At 38.9% G+C, this 21,505-nt stretch overlaps 1 protein-coding gene and 1 non-coding gene across 3 annotated transcripts in view; both read right to left on the minus strand.

The window, feature by feature from the left end:
* Window positions 1-1,928: 1,928 nt before the first annotated feature.
* The window catches only part of LOC109031924 (serine/threonine-protein kinase S6KL), a 238,593-nt gene continuing 219,016 nt past the window's right edge, over window positions 1,929-21,505 (minus strand). For both annotated transcript variants that reach the window (XR_011900709.1, XM_072305604.1), the window contains 2 exons: window positions 10,662-10,847; window positions 1,929-4,611 (listed from right to left, as the gene is read on the minus strand). Coding sequence is in view for 1 of the 2 variants with exons in the window: in XM_072305604.1 (XP_072161705.1) it covers window positions 4,579-4,611; window positions 10,662-10,847 (219 nt within the window). In the remaining variant the exon portion in view is untranslated. The remainder of the gene's footprint in view (window positions 4,612-10,661; window positions 10,848-21,505) is intronic.
* Window positions 11,984-12,124, minus strand: LOC140225731 (U4 spliceosomal RNA). The gene has a single exon (XR_011900714.1). It is a non-coding gene; the product is annotated as a U4 spliceosomal RNA (small nuclear RNA).

Consider the following 21,505-nt stretch of genomic DNA (forward strand, 5'->3'; position numbering starts at 1 on the left):
TCCTACGTATTTGAAGGCGCTGGATTGATTGCGCATGGTCACGAGGCTCAACGAGGCTTCCTGAATCAAAAAATGGTCAAAAATTGGTCGAAAATGAGAGTTTCTGATCAACTTTTGAATGTGTCTCTAAGGCGTTTTCAGCGAATAGCGAAAGTAGCGGACTCGCGGAGCTTCTCCGACTGGAAAATCGCGCTCAGCTAGTCATTTCAAAGTGAGCTTTCTTATTTCAGCCCGATTTGCGATCTTTCGATTTTGACCGTTCAAATTTAGTCCATAAAAGCCCCTTCGATTTTTCGCGATTTTTGTCGTGGAAAAAAATCGAGATCACAGTCGGATCTTATGTATAGCTGAAGGCGCTTGATCGATTGTGCATGGTCCTGCGGCTCGCCGAAAAGTAGTAAAAAACTGATCTAAAACGAGTTTTTCTGACCAGTGTTTGACTGTTTATGCCAGGCGTTTTCCGCGCATAGCGAAAAGTAGCGGACTTGCGGAGATTTTCCGACTGGAAAATACCCGACTCAGCGGGTCATTTTCGAGCAAGCTTGCTTAGTTTCAGCCCGATCGGCCAACTTTCGATTTTAACCATACAAAAGTCCATGTGACCCCTGTCAATTTTTCGTGATTTTGGTCCAGGAAAAAAAATTCGAAATCACAGTCGTTCGTATCCTATTTAAATAATGGCGCTGGATCGTTTGCGCATGGTCTTGAGGCTCGTTGAGGCCTCCTGAGCCAATCAAACAGTGAAAAACTGGTAGAAAAAGAGAGTTTCTGACCAGTTTTTTACCGTTACTCAATTCGTTGCCTTACAAACCAGTTTGTCAAACTTATAAATGGCGTTGCCTGGTCACTGCTTATGAACAGTCGCGAGGCTTGAATAAACCGATTTTTGATATTTCCTCATTCGAAGGTGTGGTAAAAAATCGATTGTTAAGGTATCCGTTTTGAACACCCGTTTTACCGGTAGTTTTCCATATAGGTTTGAACCGCAGATCAATCAATATTTTGCAAAGCTCCCCATACTCCTGATCATGAGCGATTATTTCAACTCAGTGAGGACTCGAATCTCTAACTTGACAAAGTGAAGTGTGAAGACACTTTGAGAGAATCCGGTTACTCGTGACTTAAGGGCCAGCAGTCTCATTTAATAGCGCTGCGCCGTACCCTTGTGCATACTTTCACATTGAGCAACTATTTTAACTCCGCGGAGATCAAATTGCATAGCTACAAAATTGAAGGAGTTTTGAATTATTTTTTCTCCGGAGCAATTATTTAGTGTTCCGGAGAAAAACATATTTTCTCTTCAGGACGATAAGTTATTGCTAGGGAGCGAATTTTTTTCTCTCTGGAGAAATTATTTAGTGTTCCAGAGAAACATAATTTCACTCCGGAACGATGAGTTACTGCTAGGGAGCGATTTTTTTTTTTCTTTTTTGAAAAGTCACTGCTGGGAAGAGAAAATATTTTTCTCTGGAACACTAACTAATTTCTCGGAAGAAAAAATAAGTCGCTCCGTAGCACTGAATCAGTTAGATGCCATTCTCCAATCGAATCCGGGGGCGAACAAGGGCGGAAGCCCAAAAACGCATGAGCCCTAGCGTCTCGTGAGATCAAAGAAAGCCAGGGCTCATGATTTTTTGCACGAACGCCCGTCGAACAGAAACTGATTCAATTGAGTTAGAGAAATTAGTGCGTGGTGGATTGTCTGAACAATTCGGCACTATTGCTACGGCCCATAGCTACGAAGTCGAAGGAGATTTTAGAACTTGCTAAGACTCGTTGCTATACTGGTATCGTGTATCGATATCGACATTCGTTCCACAGATCATTATGTTACCACCATCTATTTATCACAATACGTTAGTCTCGCGGTTATTTTTACCACGACGAGTAATTTAAGGTAATGTATTAGTAGGAGTAAAACAAAATAATGAAACGAAACAAAAAACATTTAATTGGTGAATAAATCAAACGAATAAGTACATGAAAAATAAGTAAGTACTCGCAAAGGATCATAGATTAACAAAATTGATCGCTATGACCTCTTTTAATCACAACTGGACTTAATAAAGACCTCGCAAAATGAAAAAGCTCTGGTTTAATGCGCAAGTTTACAAGTTCGAGATGTTCCTTCCAAAAATGGTAGGCATAGAACTTACGGGAAAAATAGCACTCCTTAAGATTGCAACAATGGTATTTTCTCAGATCAGCTAATACATAATAGTGAAACCACTCTGAAGGAAGAAAAATGAAATTATGGTTGAAAAAATCATCGTGAGATAATAACACTACAGTCCACAATAACCTACGTTTTATCAGATCTCTCTGCTCCTGGGCTTCCAAAACAAATAGATTCAACATTGAATAACTAAATAGAGAGGAAATTAAATGGCCCACCAGACAAGGTACGAACATCAACATTCTGATACATGTTTTTTTACCAAAATTTCACGAAGAACACGATGCGCACAACGAAAATTACCGAAATTTTCTCCTTACGAAGATATTTAATGATTCTTGATGCGTGAATTCAAACCACCCGCTCATGGAAACTCGATGCTCCACGTGATTCACATGCCAGTCTCATGACAGTCTCTGCGATATAAAAATCTGGCAACCTCAATCTTGACGCTTTGGCTCGGCTGTAGCAAATTGCTAATAGTTTGAAAAACACATGGTCGGAAATGAACATTGCTCGATTGAGAAGCTTGCTGAAACCGCTGTAGTGCGCGATTTGACTCACGTGGAGCTTTGAGTTCCTTGTGAGCGGGCAGTTCAAATTCCCCGTAACCAATGTGAAATGAAAACGTTAATATCTTCGTTAGGAGTTGGTTTCAGTAATTTTCGTTGCGCGAATCGTGTTTTACGTGAAATTCTGTTTAAGAAACATGCATCAGATTGCTTAAATTCGTACCTTGTCTGGTGGTCCATTCTAATTGAATAATAATAACAACTTAAAAAGTATCCTAACGTCGGAAAATTTCAATTGCCGAACTCGGAAAGTCGTAACTCCAATATTGATCTCCCCTCTGACGTGAGAACGTATATCTATTTCCACATGAGCCGTGGAAAGCATAGACTTAAACGGAGAACAGGGCTCACGTGGAAATTCAGATACGCCATTCTACCTGAGGAGGGACTAATTGCGACATGACATCGCGAATCTCCGCTCATGTTTTATTGCTCAAAAAAAATCTGCCGGGCATATTTTATTACAATTTTAGATGCATTTTTCAAACTCATCTTAAAGTATTCACGGAATATTTTAAAGAAATATTCAGGTTAGCTTCTTTTTTTATAAAAGATAGAATAAAAGTGAACATGATCGGAGATTTTGAAATGTTGCAGTGGGGATCCGCATCTCTGGACCTCCACTACTGATTTGGCTGCCACAAAAATTGCGAAAAACAAACTGGAGCGAAGAAAATCATCTTATGGGGACTTTCGAATCCCGCAGATATCTCTCTTAATCAGATCTTTCTACTAAACATGATTTTTTGTGCACACTGCACACAAAAAAACACATTGGATCTAAAGTCCGGACTCTTGAAAACATTGACAAGAAAAAATACTCTTGATTCAATCGGATTTTTGCTTGAATCAAAACGAAATCCGCTCAAATTAAGAGGCTTGGTTCTTGATTTAAGTAAAAATCCGATTGAATCAAGAGTATTTTTTCTTGTCGATGTTTTTAAAAATCTGGACTCTAGATACAATGTGTTTTTCTTTCCAGTGTTCGCCGCTGATTTGGCAGCTACAAAAATTGCGGAAAACCAACAAGAGAGAAGAAAATCATCTTACGGGGACTTTCGAATCCCACAAATATCTCTCTTAATCAGATCTTACTACTAAAAATGATTATTTGTGCACCTACAAAATGAAATCAGTTCATGAAAAAGTTGCACCATACGATAGAAAACGCCTCAAAAGGATATAACCACCTCTACCTAAAGTTAACAAATTAACACGGCAGACAAAATTTCAACTTCGATTACATACCCATTATAGGCCGTTCATAAAATACGTAACTATTAGGGGGATAGGGGGAGAGTCGTGGAGAACGTTACGCTATTTTTTTCTTCTTTTTTTTTCCACATGTTAATGGATAGGCACCTACGTCATAAACACGTTACGAGGGGGAGGGACGTGGGGGTGGGGTCGAAAAATCCAAAAATTTAATGTTACGTAACGAACGACCTCAAGACTTATTTAAGCAAACAGGAATTAGATGAAACTTAATTACATAAAAAAGAACAACGGATCATTTAAATCATATCAAATTCTTAACACAAAAGTTCCTTTTAGGACTAAGAAGTCCCATTGCTTTTTTTAGTAGGTTAAATACACACAGAGATCACAGAGTTGATGCAAATAAGTAGCCATGAAATCACAAAACATTCTCCATGGAAATAAAAGTAAAAACAATGACTTATACTAATTATAATGGACGGAGTAGTGTCTGGAGAGCACGGAAAGTATACAATTTTAAAAGGAATTAACTATACTTAATTTGATTGTGATTTGAGCTTTGCCATTCAACTTGATAGAGCCTTGAAAGGGCGGATTTATCGTCAGTAAATGTCACCGAAACAAATCTTTGTATGCTTGAATTGGCTGTAACAAACAAGAAAAACCATTAGTGCTTCAACCAGGGCGATAGTTATATCACCAGATACTTCCGTCCCTTTCGATATTAATGTAAATAATTTTATTAACTTCAAGTAAACCTTACAATATGTACACAAACTCATTATGTCCTTGTATTTACAAATATCTGAATAAAGTTACAAGGGGAATGTCCCGGATAATTAAAAAAAAAAAAAAAAAAAAATTAGTGCTTCGAATTTTGTTGCGTGGCGCCACGAGCCGTGGCTGGATAAACAGATACCATCTCGAATGTGATGTTTTAAAATCTCCGCTTTCATTTGAATTATTTTAAAGGAGAATTGAGGGGCTTGAATCACAAAGCACACAAGTGCAGATTTTGAAAAAATTGAGATTTTCATGATTTCAAGCAAAACTAGCCTGAATGAATATTCTGTGAGAAGTTTGCTCCAAAATTATGATTTTTAAGCATCAAACGGTCAGTTTGAACTTCCTTTCCACCGTGTGGCTCCATATAATTTCGAAACTCCAAACACGTATTTCTCAAAATAGCAAAAACTGCACTTAAGCACCTTGTCCTTCAAGCCCCTGAATTAATCGACGTCATTTCTTGAAATTTTCTCGAAATTTTTTTCGCACGGAGAAGGAAATTCACGGCAGTTTTTAGGAACTGCCTTCGATAAGTTTTCTATTTCAAGTACAAAGCATGAAAAGTCTGCAACGTTGCAAACCGAGATACGTGCGGTTTGGAAGTACCGCCATCGATAAACAACTAAAGACCATTGATCGTCCAGCGGCGGTCAACTTATGGAAGAAAATTCGACTGAAATAATCGTAAAATAGTCATCCTTGAGTAGATTATGGGTTCGGAAAATAATAACGTTTAAGCTGATTATAATTTTTAAGGCATGTTCTAGACCCTCTAAGGGCTAATTTTTTCACATTTGTTTGATGGGAAGTGGGGCGTTTAAGCTGATTATAATTTTTAAGGCATGTTCTAGACCCTCTAAGGGCTAATTTTTTCACATTTGTTTGATGGGAAGTGGGGCACGGTTCGTTTCAAAAAATTTTGATTTTTCTGAAGACCACCCGCGATTTTTTTTTTTATAAAAGTGTCGAGGAAGGTTTCTAGATTAAGGTATTGAAAACCGCAAAATCGTAAGTGGGGCCGTTTTTTTTTTATTTTCGACTTTTTCTATTTTCAAGGGTAAAATGGCGGCAAAAGCAAATGTATGACCACTAAAACCCCCAGCCATCTAGTCAAATTAAGTTAAAATTTTATGTATGTTAGTCCTTGACATGTAAATGGGTGCCCTCAAAAGTTTCAAACCCTCCCTGAAAGAACTGCACCCCTTATGCGGTGTTGCCAAGTTACGTATCCGATAATGACGCGACTGACGGGGCAATGTAGTGCAAAAACTTGTTTGAATGTTTGACTGTTTTTAATCAAATAAAACAAATTGACATTTTCTGGTGAAATTTTGCAATTTCAAAAAACGAAAATATGGCAACCGCGCATGCTCTTATCGAATAAGATTTAAAAGTATCCTCACATTGTATAATGGTAAGGGTTTTCATAAGTCTTGGTGATGATCGCAACTCAAAATCTACATTGCCCCGTCAGTCGCGTCATTATCGGGTACGTAACTTGGCAACACCGCATAAGGGGGTGCAGTTCTTTCAAGGAGGGTTTGAAACTTTTGAGGGCACCCATTTACATGTCAAGGACTAACATACATAAAATTTTAACTTAATTTGACTAGATGGCTGGGGGTTTTAGTGGTCATACATTGGCTTTTGCCGCCATTTTACCCTTAAAAATAGAAAAAGTCGAAAATAAAAAAAACGGCCCCACTTACGATTTTGCGGTTTTCAATACCTTAATCTAGAAACCTTCCTTGACACTTTTATAAAAAAAAATCGCGGGTGGTCTTCAGAAAAATTAAAAATTTTTAAAACGAACCGTGGGGGAATAACACCAAAAGTTATGGCGTTAATTTATCAGTGTTGAAAACTCTGAAAACGATTATGAATTGATTGGACATTTGAGGGCTTGGAGGAAAAGGCGAATAAGCGCAGTTATTCCTATTTCGAGAAATACGTGTTTGAAGTTTCGGATTATATGGATCTTTATGGGGAAAAGAAAGTTCACACTGACTTTCTGATGCTTAAAAATTGGAATTCGGGAGCGAGTTTTTCTCAGAATAAGCAGTAAGACTAGTTTCGTTTGATATTATTTATACACTGGGAGAAAAAACACATTGGAACTAGAATCCAGACTCTTGAAAACATTGACGAGGAAAAATACTCGTGATTCAATCGGTTTTTTGCTTGAATCAAAACGAAATTCGCTTAAATTAAGAGGCTTGGTTCTCCATTTAAGCTAGATTCTGATTGAATCAAGAGTACTTTTTCTTGTCGATGTTTTTATGAGTCTGGACTCTAGATCCAATGTGGTTATTTTCCCAGTGTATCTCAATTTTTTTTCAAAAACTGCACATATGCGCCTTGAACTCCAAGCCCCATATTTGAAGTCCAACTGATGAGCATCTTCCTCAGGATTTGGAACAACCCATGTTTTAAGATAGAGTGTGACATTTACTCAAAACAGCAGTGAATTTGCCAGGCTCAGCGATATGATGTGGATATTTGACATGGATTTAAATCGTCGCTTCCTTGACATAAGGGCGTAACTCAAAAGCTGCGTGAGCCCTGTTTCACATATAAATCAATGCCTCCTGGGGCTCATGTGGAAAGTGAGATACGCGTTTACTTCAGAGGAGTGACGAAATGGGGAAAAATTCTGGTTTTCAACACCATCTAGTAGGACAAATGAGCAGCAGTTACATATTTTGAAGCATTAGCTCCCTGTCATGTCATGTTATGAGGGAAATGCATAGTGGCGCGCACGAAATCCACGCTTGTGATTACGTTTACGTTGCAGGCATGGCGCTCCTTCAGATTATACTATTGCAATTGAGTATGCAGCCGGTGGTATATGTAGAACGAGCTGCCGCACACTGTGGTATCTGACCAAAAAACCTGGCCAAAACCTCAATTTTAAATTTTTTTTTTGGAAAACCAATGTAATATTTGAAATCTACACTGTTTTTTACCCTGGTAGACATGGATGTACCATTTTTCGAGTGGCTCAATTTCCCGCGAAGAGACCACGAAGTTACCTATTTCTCAGCGATTATTTTGATATTTTTCGGCGCGCTACTAGTCGATCAGTTTACTTCAACTGTGCGACCATAGGAGGGAAGTTCGGTGATATGCAACAGATTCTTAGGGGTATATTCTACACAACTAACCACAGTATTTTCGAAATTTCCTTTTCGAGTGATTTTCACAGGAGGTTGAAAAAGGATGTAAAAGTAAACGTTTTTGTCGAAATTCAGAGGCCGATTTATTTTTTCTCTCAACTGTTCTCAAGCGATTTCAGGCGGAATGATATAGTCCGAAGTGGGTATTTTCAGGATTCAGAGGTGACCGACTGAGGAAAACTGAGGAAATTGAAATTTTTGACTTTAAAGATGGACTTTTGAGCGATTTTCACAACAAACATGAATGGGAAAATTATGTTGATACTATCGACTGAAATTGTATTTTTCCAACAGCTCTGACCAATTTAGAAGCAAATTGAGTGATATTTGGTCACGCAACCTGTTTCTCTGGCTCCTACGCCCTCGAAAGAGGGATAAAAAAAAAAAAATTGAAAGCGGATGGGAGAGTCACTTTAAAGTCTTGCAAAAGTGTTTAATCCGTTATCCAACAGTCTCTTCATGCATTATCCTTGAGTATAGACATATTTATGCCATTTTTTACTTTGATAGACAAATTTGAGTCCATGCGGCCGCGGGGTGGGGCTTTAAAAGTGGCCCTCTGGCACCATGAAATTACGCCGAGCGGCACATTTGAAGCCTCGTAAAAGTGAGATGTGCGGTTTTGTTACGAATTTCGCAGTGAAGTGCCCTCACTTTGAGATGTGGACCATGGGTTAGGAAGGAACCCATCAAAATGAATAATTTTCACAGGTGCTTTCTGTCCTTACAATGGTTCTTAGTATGATAAAACTCATTTTCATCTTATAATTTATCCTCAAATCATCATATGGAGGTCCCGGCACTTTCATACTTGCACTAATTTTGATTCAAAACTGTCAAAAATCTAATATCTAGAATGATTCATATTAATTTTTTTGAGAAATGTACAATTGCTCCTCAATGTTAGAGATCGGCTGTTTCGTCAAAAATTTTGAAGTGACTTACGCTGTTTTTTAAAAAAGAAACATCGTACCTTGCAAACTTCAAGGGTTATTTCTCTTTGTGAAAAGATTATTTTCTGAATATTTCGAGCCATAATGTTAGTTTGTTCTCCTTGAAATACATGAAATTAGAGCATAGATTTTTGAAACATCGGAAACGAGATACGCATTTTTGCAGTTTCGCCGTCAAACAGCGTTTGAAAAACGAGGATAAACATTGGGTCGGTCCTTAAGAAGGCGCCGTTTATAATAATTAGGCCACCCTTAAACCGCCGTGAAGATTTATCATCCATCACTGATTTTATTAAAACGCTACCAAAAGTATTAGATGGCATTGTCTCATTCGTTTTGATCACTTATGTTCCCAATTCGGGAAAAAGAACTAAATATCCAGATCAGGACGAAAAAAGGATTTTTGTGTTCACCGGTATTTTTTAACGCGGGTTTCATGCACTACCCTTAAAATGAATGCATCGTATTTTTCAAAAATTTCATAAGCACGTGTTTTAAAATTAAGTATTTCTTTAAAATGAGTGAGTTGCACGCAATAGACACAGCCAAGCGAATGGCCTCTCTACAGATAAAATCGCACGAAAATCACTCTGGACACATCATGAAAGTCAGATACCCTTTAGCGCACAATCTGCGTGGTTTGCAACACGAATTTTCAAAACCGCGTCTATTTAAGACAAAGTAGAAAAGCTGATACGGCGGAAAGTTAGATGGAGTGAAACACGTTTTCGATTCCAAGAAGGGAAAGTTACATATCCACAAATTTTGAGAGTAAACTTGGCCGCCGCTATACCGCAGAGATTTAAACGCCGAGTAGGAAAGTTACGGGCGAAACACGCGATGCAACTATTTCGACTTCTGAGTAGATAAAATTGCATACCCACAAAAACGAAGGAGAATTTGGTCTCTTCTCTACTGACTCATTGTTTGTAGAAACTTTGACACAGAGTAGAAAAGCTGATGCCGCTCAAAGTTGGATGTGGCGTAACACGTGATATAACTATCATAATTTGCAAATAGGTAGGCTTGCATTCACAAAATTTAGAAAAACATGGTCTCTTTCCCCCTGGTTCAGAGGCTTTAAGGTGGGTTTACACAGGTAGCGACAAGCATCGAGATATGGAACAAATTCTGCTAGGTTACCGGTCTCACTTAGAATTGTTCATGTTTATTCAGGGATGGTACGAGTATTTTTACTCCACTGTCTGTGCAAACATGGTTGCCGGCGATTGATAGAAACATCGATTGCCAAAGTGCGAACCACGTACCTCTGTTGTGACGTTATAGACTTCCTGTCATACCTTATGGTTTCCATGAAAAATTTGTCAAAATAATTCATCGAAAATTTCCTTGAGTTTTCTTCTCCATTAGCAGAATATACTATAAAAATGTCAAGCTCTTAAGTTGGCTCGTTTCTACTCAAAAAAATATAATGGGAGCAGACATTTTGAAACACCGTAATGGAGATACGTGGTCTCGCACTTTAGCGATAGACATACTGCGGACACGGGAAACTTGAAACACCGTAATTAGAGATACGTGGTTTCGCACTTTAGCCATAGATAGACATACTGCGGACACGGGAAACTTGAAAAAGCGTGTTATTGAGTGCGCAGATTACGCGCTAAGCAGTGGATTTCACACTTTTTTAAGTGCCTAGTCCATCACATGTCTAAATCTCTTACATGCAACAGGTCCATTTCCAATCCGCCACAAGTTTCCTTCGTTTCATGTCATCCCGATTCCACCTCAGGAAATAGAGATATTTTTTAGTACTGACCTTCTTAGCACGAATATCTGCAAAATTGAAATGTTGATAGAAGGCTATTTTCTCTAGGGCGAGGACGGATTTCAGTCGATATCTAGGGTTCACCTCCAGAAGTCTTCTGAGTAAATCTTGGGCTGCGCTGCAAAGGACGGGCTCCTCTGGGAGCTCCACTTTATGATCGGGCCTTCGCCTCGGGAACTGAAACAGACAACGATCGACAGGTCAGTAACTTCAACAAATTAAATCTGAAAGAAATTGAAATGCATAACTCAAAACTAACGGCGGGTAAAACAAAGTAAAAATTGCACCCACTGATGGGAAAAAAGTCTTTTGGATCCAAAGTCCAGACTCTCAGAGACATGGTAATTGATTTAAAAAAATCGTGCTACAAGCCAAAAATAAATTAAACCAGTAATATTTCAAACTATATGGAGATGAGCTCTATTACTGTATCTCAATTTTGTTTAATCAATTACCATGTTCTATGAAGCTTAGACGACCTTTGGCATTAGAATGTACTCTCAGAAACTTTGACAAGAAAAAATACTCTTGATTCAATCGGATTTTTGCTCGGACCAAAAGGAAATCCGCTTCAATTGAGAGACTAGGCTCTCGATTCAAGGCAAAATACGATTGAATCAAGAGTACTTTTTTTTGGCCAATTTTTTAAGCGTCTGGACTGTGAATACACGCTATTTTTTTTTTATTATTATTATTTTTGCCAGTGCGTATGTGGCTTAATGAAAAAAAGAGAGGGCGAAGAGACGATAAAAATAGAATGATTTAAAAAAAAAAAAAAAAAAAAAAAAAAAAAAAAGACTTTGAAAGATGAACAATCATTCTAAAATTAGAACGAGAGGATAAGAAGTATAAGTTAAGAAAATTGAAAACAAATTAAGCACAATTAAAAATAAAAAATTAACCAGTCACTCATGATAAAAGGGGAGACCAAAAACTTAACTACACAGCAAACATTAAAAAATTGAGGATTACTTTTTTAAAAATTAAAAATTAGAAACAGCAGTGTATGATTTCTTAGATTTCTTTTCATCTTAAAAAAAAGAAAAAAAAGTGAAATAAGAAAATTAGAGATAAAGTGCACGAATTAAAATTAAAAATCCACTTTGGAAAATCAAGAAAAAAAAAAAGAAAAAAGTGCTGCTGTGATACAGCCGCTTGTTCCTTGGGAACGATGTCTCACCTCTAATCGTTGCCTACGTTGCCATTCTCATACAATTCTCGTAGGCAACGCTCTAATAATCTGTTACAAGAGAGAGAAGAATAGTCGGCAAGAGTTCTATCAGTGGCAAATGGGATGATGAAGAGTTGATCAGCTCCCGTAGGAGCATTCAAAAATTGCCATTGCGAACGGTATTTCACGTTCACGTGGCGGGGTATTGGTTAAAGTTTTCAACTAGCAATAATCGCACCTCAGATGAACTTCATTGGTTACGATATCGCCTCTGCGCAAAGCTAACGAGAAAAACACCGTCCTTGGGACCCCATTCAAACCAAAACGACGAAAAGAACGCGGAACGAGAATTCATGACCGCTAAACGCTACCTACTTGCTTAGCGCGGGACTACGTCACGACTACTTCTAGCTTTCTCCGATAGAGTTCGCTACGTTCTGCGCGGCGGTCGCGGAGCTGTTGTCGCGGATACGGCGCTGCTAAGTGTCCCGTTTAATTTAGTATTTAATTTTTAATTCACCTAAATTATTATTGTTTTTTTTCTTTTTTGGAACAATTTCCTGGCGCATTTTAAATACGACGTATTTACCATTGGTTTTCCTTGTCAGATAAGTGATTTTACGAATGAATTAAAAACAGCTGTTCCTTGCTGCAACATATGGTCCAATAGTTTATTTTATTTATTTTACTTGGGTTATCCATTTATTCATTTTATTTTATCTTACTTAGATTATCAATTTATTTATTTTGTTTTACTTTCATTATTAAATTGTCTTTATTTCTTTTTATGATGACTTCATTTTATTTTACTTACTTAATTTATTCATTTTATTTTATTTGATTTATTCATTTATTCATTTTTTTTCCATTTTGAAATCGCCTCGTCATAAAAACCAGCTAAGTCCCGTTGTTTAATCTTGTAATTTTTTTTGGTTTAAAGACTCCTGTGGATTTGGAGAAGAGGGTGGGGCGAGTTTTTAGGTTAGGTGATGGTTTAAGAAGGTTTGGAGGTTCGCTTCGATCAACAATTTAAATCGCATTTAAAAAACATGCACAGAGTTTGGAAGCCCTCTCAAAATTACCAAAATAAATTAATAAAGGTTTTAGTAGGTGGCGATTCAATGTAAGTATATTTTGCAATTACGGCCAACTATTTCTGACTCATCCGTAAAAACACATGTGTGCATAGAGTAACTAGTGGTACATACGTTGTTTCTATACTGATTGTGAGCCACAAACTTTACTTCGTAATTGCAAAATGTAGTCCAATTATCTGTTTCGTTCTAAATGACAACACCGACCAAAATAAAAACCGTCACCAAAACGCCTTGCAGCGTGGGGTAGCACAGACATGTATGAGAGTGTGTGTGATAGATGATTTGAAGGCGCTCTACACGACAGAAGTAACAACTCTGATCTTGTGATTCTGCCCTCGGTTCTCGGTATGTGGCGCTTGCTAACTGGCGGGCGAGGCCAGTGGAAAAAAACGATTGAACCCACTAAAGATACTTTTTTATTGACAATTTTTTTTTTTAAAATGGTTGGTGACGGATAACAACATTTGGTTAAAAGATATAAAAGTTGCCCGAACTGCGGTTCGTTATTGGTCGAAACGAGTCGTTCCTTAATTAGCTCCTGAGAAATAAAAGAAACTTAAAATAAAATAAATTTCTATAGTGGAAATATAGATGTTTCCATCTATAATCATCTATAATTTGCAAATGTCTGAAATTGGATGAATTTCGTGTTTAATTGGAAACTACTGAGTGAACTGAAGACGAGGATACCCTTGGATCATGAATTGAACAATTATTAATCATTTGAACCGCGTTGAGCAGAAAGGAACCAAGAAATCACATCATCTACTGCCAACTTTGACTAGGCAATCTGATCTTTTACATGAAATCGGTTGTTCGGATCAATTGTTTGCATTGTACGAAGCAAATTTCTCAAAATTTTCAAAGGAATCTGCACAGGCGTTCATTGTAAAAAATTAAATTGCTCAGTTAAATTTGGCAATAACTGATTTGGCTTGGTTTCTTTCTTTTAAAAGCGATCCATTTTACAATGCTGAAAACGTAAAATTTTAGAAAATTCACCCGATAGTTTTCCTCTTAAACTATAAATTAGCACTGAAGATTCAAAAACACCGCAACCGAGAAATGGAAATCTTTCTGGACCTTACGTCTCAATTGGACGTATTTCTATCAAATGGAACCATGTGCATTATGACGTGAACCCTGTTATGCATATATTCTTATGAGTCTCAGGGCTCATATCTTAATGCACAAAGTTCCGTTTGGTAAAAATACGTCCAATTAATTCGATGAAATTTTACAGCCACGGAGAAGACACTGAACGAGTCGACGGACTTCAGCTCTAAGACTGCTAATCGTTCCGTCATAATATGTCCGAATACCAAATTCAAAAAGACCTATCTCCATTGCGACTTGGGCTCCAATACCCAAAAGAATACATGCATAATAAGGCCAAAATCACGATTAAGATAGTTCCTTTTGATTGAAATATACGTACATAATCGTTTCCGAGTCGGGGGTCGTTGGGGGTCCCTGGGGGTGTGTAGCGTCACGAGGCACGACCGAAGGGCGAAAGCGGATGGAAAAACCACGCATCTGCATGGGATTCACGTTGAAGTTACGATGTTATATCATGGCCCGAGGGACTAGGATGTGCTTTGCCGAGGTGGGCGAAAACAGATTGAAAAAGCACGCATCTGCAGGGGATTTACGTGGAGTTTGCGTTGTTATATCATGGCCCGAGAGATAAGGATGTGCTTTGCCGAGGTGGGCAAAAACAGATTGAAAAAGCACGTATCTGCAAGGGATATACGTTGAGCTTACGGTGTTATATCATGGCCCGAGGGACTAGGATGTGCTTTGCCGAGGTGGGCAAAAGCAGATTGAAAAAGCACGCATCTGCAGGGGATTTACGGTGAACTTACGTTGTTATATCATGGCCCGAGGGACTAGGATGTGCTTTGCCGAGATGGGCGAAAACAGATTGAAAAAGCACGCATCTGCAGGGGATTTACGTGGAGTTTGCGTTGTTATATCATGGCCCGAGAGATAAGGATATGCTTTGCCGAGGTGGGCAAAAACAGATTGAAAAAGCACGTATCTGCAAGGGATATACGTTGAGCTTACGGTGTTATATCATGGCCCGAGGGACTAGGATGTGCTTTGCCGAGGTGGGCAAAAACAGATTGAAAAAGCACGCATCTGCAGGGGATTTACGGTGTACGTTGTTATATCATGGCCCGAGGGACTAGGATGTGCTTTGCCGAGGTGGGCAAAAATTGCGTATCTACGGGATGTTCCAGAGTTAAACGGCCAGGCTACAGGGGCTAATGAGCGATTCTACGAACCGAGTCCCATTTCAGTCGAGAACGTTTTATTAGTAAAAAGTGCGGGGAAAATCTCACATTTTACCTGAAATGAAGGAAATAAAGGCTCTCGATGAATTCTGATAATTAAAATTGTGTATATCAAGGAATTAAGCTTCATTTTTAGCTTTAACTGGTTAAAATTTCACGACCGTCACTTTCACGATTGTCGGGTGGCGGTGCTTATGCAGCCTCATGACTTTTTTGTCTACTAAATTGTTCCGATTTCTTAACTGATGTACGATGTATTTGACTTTAAGAAAGTGGGTTCCACCCAAAACATTTCGAAAATATGCTGTCCTCAAGTTTCGACTTCTCAACCGTCACATGTGTTTTTTGTTTAATAATAAAATGGTAGGTAGGCCAAAGGCGCGTATTTGTTTTCTTTTTCTGTATAAGAGCAAATGCATTTCGGGACCTTGCCTCGTCTTCAGAGATACGATTTTTGTCAAAACGGCCGCTAGAAGCAGTCAAAATCGCTGTCGAAAAAAGTGTCGGTTATTTTTTCATGTGAGTAAAGATCCAACACACTGGAAAAAAACCACATCGGATCTAGAGTCCAGACACGCTTAAAAACATCGACAAGAAAAAAATACTCGTGATTCAATAATCGGATTTCTGCTTACATCAAGAACCAAGCCTCTTAATTTGAGCGGATTTCCTTTTGATTTAAGCAAAAATCGGATTGAATCAAGAGTATTCTTTCTTGTCAATGTTTTCAAGAGTCTGGACTCTGGATCCAATGTGGTTTTTTTCCAGTGAACAAGGAGCACTCTTTAAAAATAACGAAGGAACCATCAAGGATACCCATGTTCTTATCTTTATTTCAACCTATAAAATTAATTACTATGAATTTTTTTTTTTATTTTTAAAATGCTGTTTCCTTTTAATATATTCTCATTTTCTCTTATTTTTTATCTTTTGCTTTACTTGGTGATCATTTATGAGATTATAAAAAAATGTAGACAAGGTCCCTTGCGAATAAAAATTGTCCCTTATTGGGACCAATGTTGCGGTTTAGACCTCGAACATCCTGTACAGTGTACAAAGTGTCAGCGATAGATTTCCGCGGTTCTATCCAGCTCGAGGGACTTCGGGTGAACTATGCCCTGGAACGCCAAAAAAAAACCTATCTTCACGGGGTTCTCGTTGGAGTTGCGTGGTTTTGGCTTAGCATGATACAGAGCTCGTGCCTGAAGAGCTCGGAGCGGAGTCAAGAACAAGGAGGAGCAGCGTGTGGGAGGAGGAGTGGACGATGTGAGGGGGAGGGGGGAGGGAGGAGGGCGCTGGGAGGGACATTGGGAGCTGTGAATTAAGGTGCCTCATCGCGGCCGGCCCTCCATTACCCGGGATCAGGGATCAACACGGCCGATCGACCGCCTCCCTCCGTCCAATCAATTTTCTTCGACGTTGCCGATTCGGGCAAAATCTCTTTAAAAACTCCTTAGAGGACTCATTGATGAAATTGATAGACGAAGCTATAGGCAAAGAAGACAAACGGGATGTGGAGGGATTCTATTGATGGAGGCTGTTGGTTGCAATAGACAAATGAGTTAAGTAAACATGGTTTTTTATTTTAAAAAAATCGAGCTACCAGCCAAAAATAAATGAAACAGGTAATATTTCAAACTACATGGAGAAGAGAAATAATAAAAAACTTAGAAGAATTTTATTTTTTTTTATATTATTTTTTTATTATTTTATTATTTAAAAAAAATAATTTTAATAAAATTCTTGTAAGTTTTTTATTATTTCTCTTCTCCGTGTGGTTTGAAATATTACTTGTTTCGTTTGAGAGGTCGGACAAAATTTGAACACTACAAATGCTTATAACTCCGTTTATACAATATTTTGAGGTCCTAAAAGAGATTCCATTGGTTTCCTCGTCAAATCGTCTTACGCACCCCTTGACATTGAAAATGTGACGAAATAAACATCAAAATTTGCTGTTTTAGTAGAAAATGTCATGTCCGACCTCTCTAATTGACTCGATCCACTGTGGGCTGGCCCAAGTCTTGGGCTGGTTTTCACGACCTTTCCGAGCTTGGTGGTAGAAAATTCAGGAGGCTGCGCTGCACTACACTGAGAAATGGTCCTATTAGAAAATATGGAACACCTATAATAGTCGCTCGCCATTATGACCTAATGTACAGAGACTAACTGGTGTCTAGTAGAGGTGGGTGCCGCATGTATGAGGATGGGTCCAATTAGACCTGAAACGCATCTGCAGTTGCCTTTCTGAATGTTCGTAACTAGTGTCGCACCAAACAGCATATCTCTTTGAGGGAAAATTTATTGTGCTCATTTAAGCGTTTTCCCTCTGTACTGATATTTCCAGTTTTCTGAATTTCTAACGCACGTTGATTAAAAAATTTCAACTTACAGAGATAGAATTTGTAATTTCGGTAAAATTTAAAAACAAAATGGTTTCTAAGCAGTACACTGGAAAAAAAACACATTGGATCTAGAGTCCAGACTCTTAAAAACATCGACAAGAAAAAATACTCTCGATTCAATCAGATTTAGCTTAAATCAAGAACCAAGCCTCTTAATTTGAGCGGATTTCCTTTTGATTTAAGCTTAAATCTGATTGAATCAAGAGTCCTTCTTCTTGCCAATGTTTTCAAGAGTCCGTACTCTAGATCCAATGTGTTTTTTTTTTTCCAGTGCGGAGGAAAATATTCCCGGTTCCAGGAACAAATTCCCCGATTCGCCCGGAAATTTTTCATTCCCTCGTGAGTTCCGGTTGTTCCCGGGCCGAGACACCACATTGGGGAAAAAAAACACATTGGATCTAGAGTCCAGAATCTTAAAAACATGGACAAGAGAAAGTACTCTTGATTCAATCAGAATCTAGCTTAGATCAAGAACCAGGCCTCTTAATTTAAGCGGATTTCGTTTTGATTCAAGCAAAAATCCGATTGAATCAAGAGTATTTTTTCTTATCAATGTTTTCAAGAGTCTGGACTCTAGATCCAATGTTTTTTTTTTCTTCTTCTTCTTTCTTTCTTTCTTTTTTCCAGTGCATAGTGTGAAGATGCGTCGGAGGAAGATGTGGCAAGGGCGTTGAGCTCGGCGTTGGGCGTGCGTCTTGTCGAGAGTCGGACGCGGAGTTCGAACCTGCGACCGTGACTCGACCGCGACCTGACCACGACCCGAGCCACTCGGCCACCGGCCTAGAGCACCGCAGCCTCGCCCTCCAGACCGTCCAAGGGTGCGCGCATCCGCCCAGCAACCGTCGCTTCCTCCTTCGAAAAATCATTTTGTCCCGTCGACCACAAGACATGCTCCTAATTACACAAATAACACCCATGTTTCCGCACAAATGTGTCACGCAGAAAACGTTGAGTAAATCGACAATTTCCGAAATTAACTCGCAAGCGAAAAATGAGAGGCAATGTATATTTACAACGGGTCAGTTGCGCTGGCCACAGAATTGTGTTTCGATGCTTTATTCTTGCAGATCAACTGAAAAAATAAGATCTGTCCAAACAGCAATTTTCTGCGTTGGGTATTAATCCAGATATCGCGCCTTGAAAAATTTGATTTATGACGACATTCACCGCAGTGGTACATACCATGTTATGCACTACCGCGGTACACTGAAAAAAAAAAAGATTGGTAGACTTTACCATTCCTTCACGCTCTGTATCACACAGCGTCAATTTAGAGTCAATTCTGCCAGAAGAAAAGTAAAAGTTACTATATACCGGTACAGGTAACCATTGCAGAATCGACTTGAAGATTGGTAGAATTTACCATTCCTTCACGCTTTGTGACAATCTTTTTCTTCATGTAGATGACGTCAAAAACCCGACTTTTCAAAGGACATATCAAATTCAAATCTCGGTCAATATTCAACGTAGAAAGTTGCTGTTTGGACAAATCTTATGTTTAGCTAATCCACAATATTAAAGCATCAAAACACGATTCTGTAACCAGCGCATCTGGCCCATTACACAAATGAATCAATTATTGACATGCTACACAGAATTCCAGGTATGCTAAAAAATCTTCGAAGGTAAATTGACGGTGAAATTCCAAAACCACATACCTCGTTGCGGTTTTTTAAGTTAGCCATCCCTCTTTAATTTCTAAGGGAGAACAAATTGACATCATTCCTTCGAGTTTTCAAAGAATTCCTTTCGTGCAGAGAGGAAAAATCATGGAGGTTTCAAAGAATTGTCGTGGAGTAGTTTCCCAATGAAACAATATGTAAGGAAGTTCGCAACGTCACAAACCGAGAAACGTGGTTTAGGAGATTCGCCGGCAATAAGCAAATACGCTCCAAAGTCGATAAGTGGACAAAGCACCTGAGAGCGATTATTCAATTCAATCCTCTATGCCTTTGCTTTAAAAAATGTTTTTCGGGGGAACAAGCTGCGGCTGTGAGAAGATGAGAGAATGTAGAGGGCGGGACAGGGTGAATCATGATATTCACGAGTACTTTAACAGGAGTGTCCTAGCTTCGTGGTAAAATTTTGTGGGACATTGTGGCTAGCAAGCCTAATTTCCAGGGGCCAAAATTGCTTTTGAATACGTTCGACCTATCATGGGGCATATAAGTTCGCGAGAGTTACAATTTAATAGTAGAAACGGACGTATTTCTGTCAAACGGAACTATGTGCATTATAACGTGCGCCCTCTCATGCGCATATTCTTATGGGTCTCAGGGCTCATGACTTAATGCACATAGTTCCGTTTGATAGAAATACGTCCAAATAAGTAACGGGATCGCTACTACAAGGCTTAGCAATGGGTCACGTCTGAATTTTTAAGGCGCCACTTTTAGCCAGCACTGCGACTTTTGAGTCGCCAAAACTTCATCCAAAAGCGCATTTTGCGCATAGCTCCCGGTGAAGTCAACACCGTTACCGTTCGGCAGCATGGCTAAAGTTTCCGTTCGAAGAGTGAATAATTCTCTGATCCGCCGAGTTCAAGGTATTCTGAAACATTTTTTGAAGCGTCCTGAAGAATACTGTCTTAGACGAGCGTGAGGTAAAAATAGCTCGTCGATTAAATGTCAAATAGCTTCATTTAATCTGAACGACTGAAGGTTTTAATGCTGCGCGAGCGGTATAACGAGGAAAGGTATGCGCAGCTCTCCCGGCGAGCTTAAACTGACTGCTGAAAAAGGTACGGCGTATGTACGCACGAATCGACGTCACGTGCATTCATTATAAAGTTATGTGGTTGGTGTGCATTGAACTCGGTGAATGTGTTGGTGAAAGACCGACGCAAAACGTTGAAGCTGAATTCCAATTTTCGCTCGAATATTTTAAAAAAATACGTTATTCAGCCAGGATTTGAGATGAAACGGTGATCAAACCCTCGGGGAGATAAATTTTCCATGAGGTATGGAGCATTGGCGAGGCGTGAATGATCGATCATCGAGATTTCGCTTTCGCCGTTAAAAGCTATGGTAAAGAATCGATAATTAAGGTGCTTGTTGCGAACACTCTGTGTGTCAATCCTTTTCCACGGGTTTAAATGGCAGTTCAATCTACACTGGAAAAAAACACATTGGATCTAGAGTCCAGACTCTTGAAAACATTGACAAGAAAAAATTCTCTTGATTCAAACGGATTTTTGCTTAAATCAAGAACCAAGCCTCTTAATTTGAGCGGATTTCCTTTTGATTTAAGCAAAAATCTGATTGAATCAAGAGTATTTTTTCTTGTCAATGTTTTCAAGAGTCTGGACTCTAGATCCAATGTGTTTTTTTTTCCAATGTGTAAGTCGCAAAGCACGCCACGCTACTGGGGTGGAGGTTTTGCATTTTTCGCAAATGCAAAATTCGCTCATATAAAGAGGTAAGGTATTTCAAATTGACCGTTCAATGGAGCTCTTGCATGTTTTGGGGATTTGCGATTTAAGTACTGATTCTTACGAAAAATTTCGCGGGAGACACGATGGATGTACTGGTTTTCTCTGAGATAAACTCAAAAACTCAAAAAAGCTCTCAAAGTTGAGGTCGTGATGGAGGAATATCCCACGCTATTCTGAAAATTCATCTCTTCATCTAGTCAAACTCTCTATGCAAAGATTTGGAGCAAACGCATTAGCAAATATGCCGTGCTTTTAGTTTTGGAGTCCTCAAACAAAGTCACAACCCTGCTATGATGTATTAGCTTCCTATTTTTGCAAAAAGAGATTGGCTGGATGTAGAGCCGGACTCTCAGGACAGCGTGAGATATCCTCTCCGTTGCGATCTCTACAACGAGAGTTTTTGTTTTTTTTCATTTTGATTTTTTTAGTTTT

This window comes from Bemisia tabaci, chromosome 10 (genome assembly GCF_918797505.1).
Source record: "Bemisia tabaci chromosome 10, PGI_BMITA_v3".
Classification (NCBI taxonomy): domain Eukaryota; kingdom Metazoa; phylum Arthropoda; class Insecta; order Hemiptera; family Aleyrodidae; genus Bemisia; species Bemisia tabaci.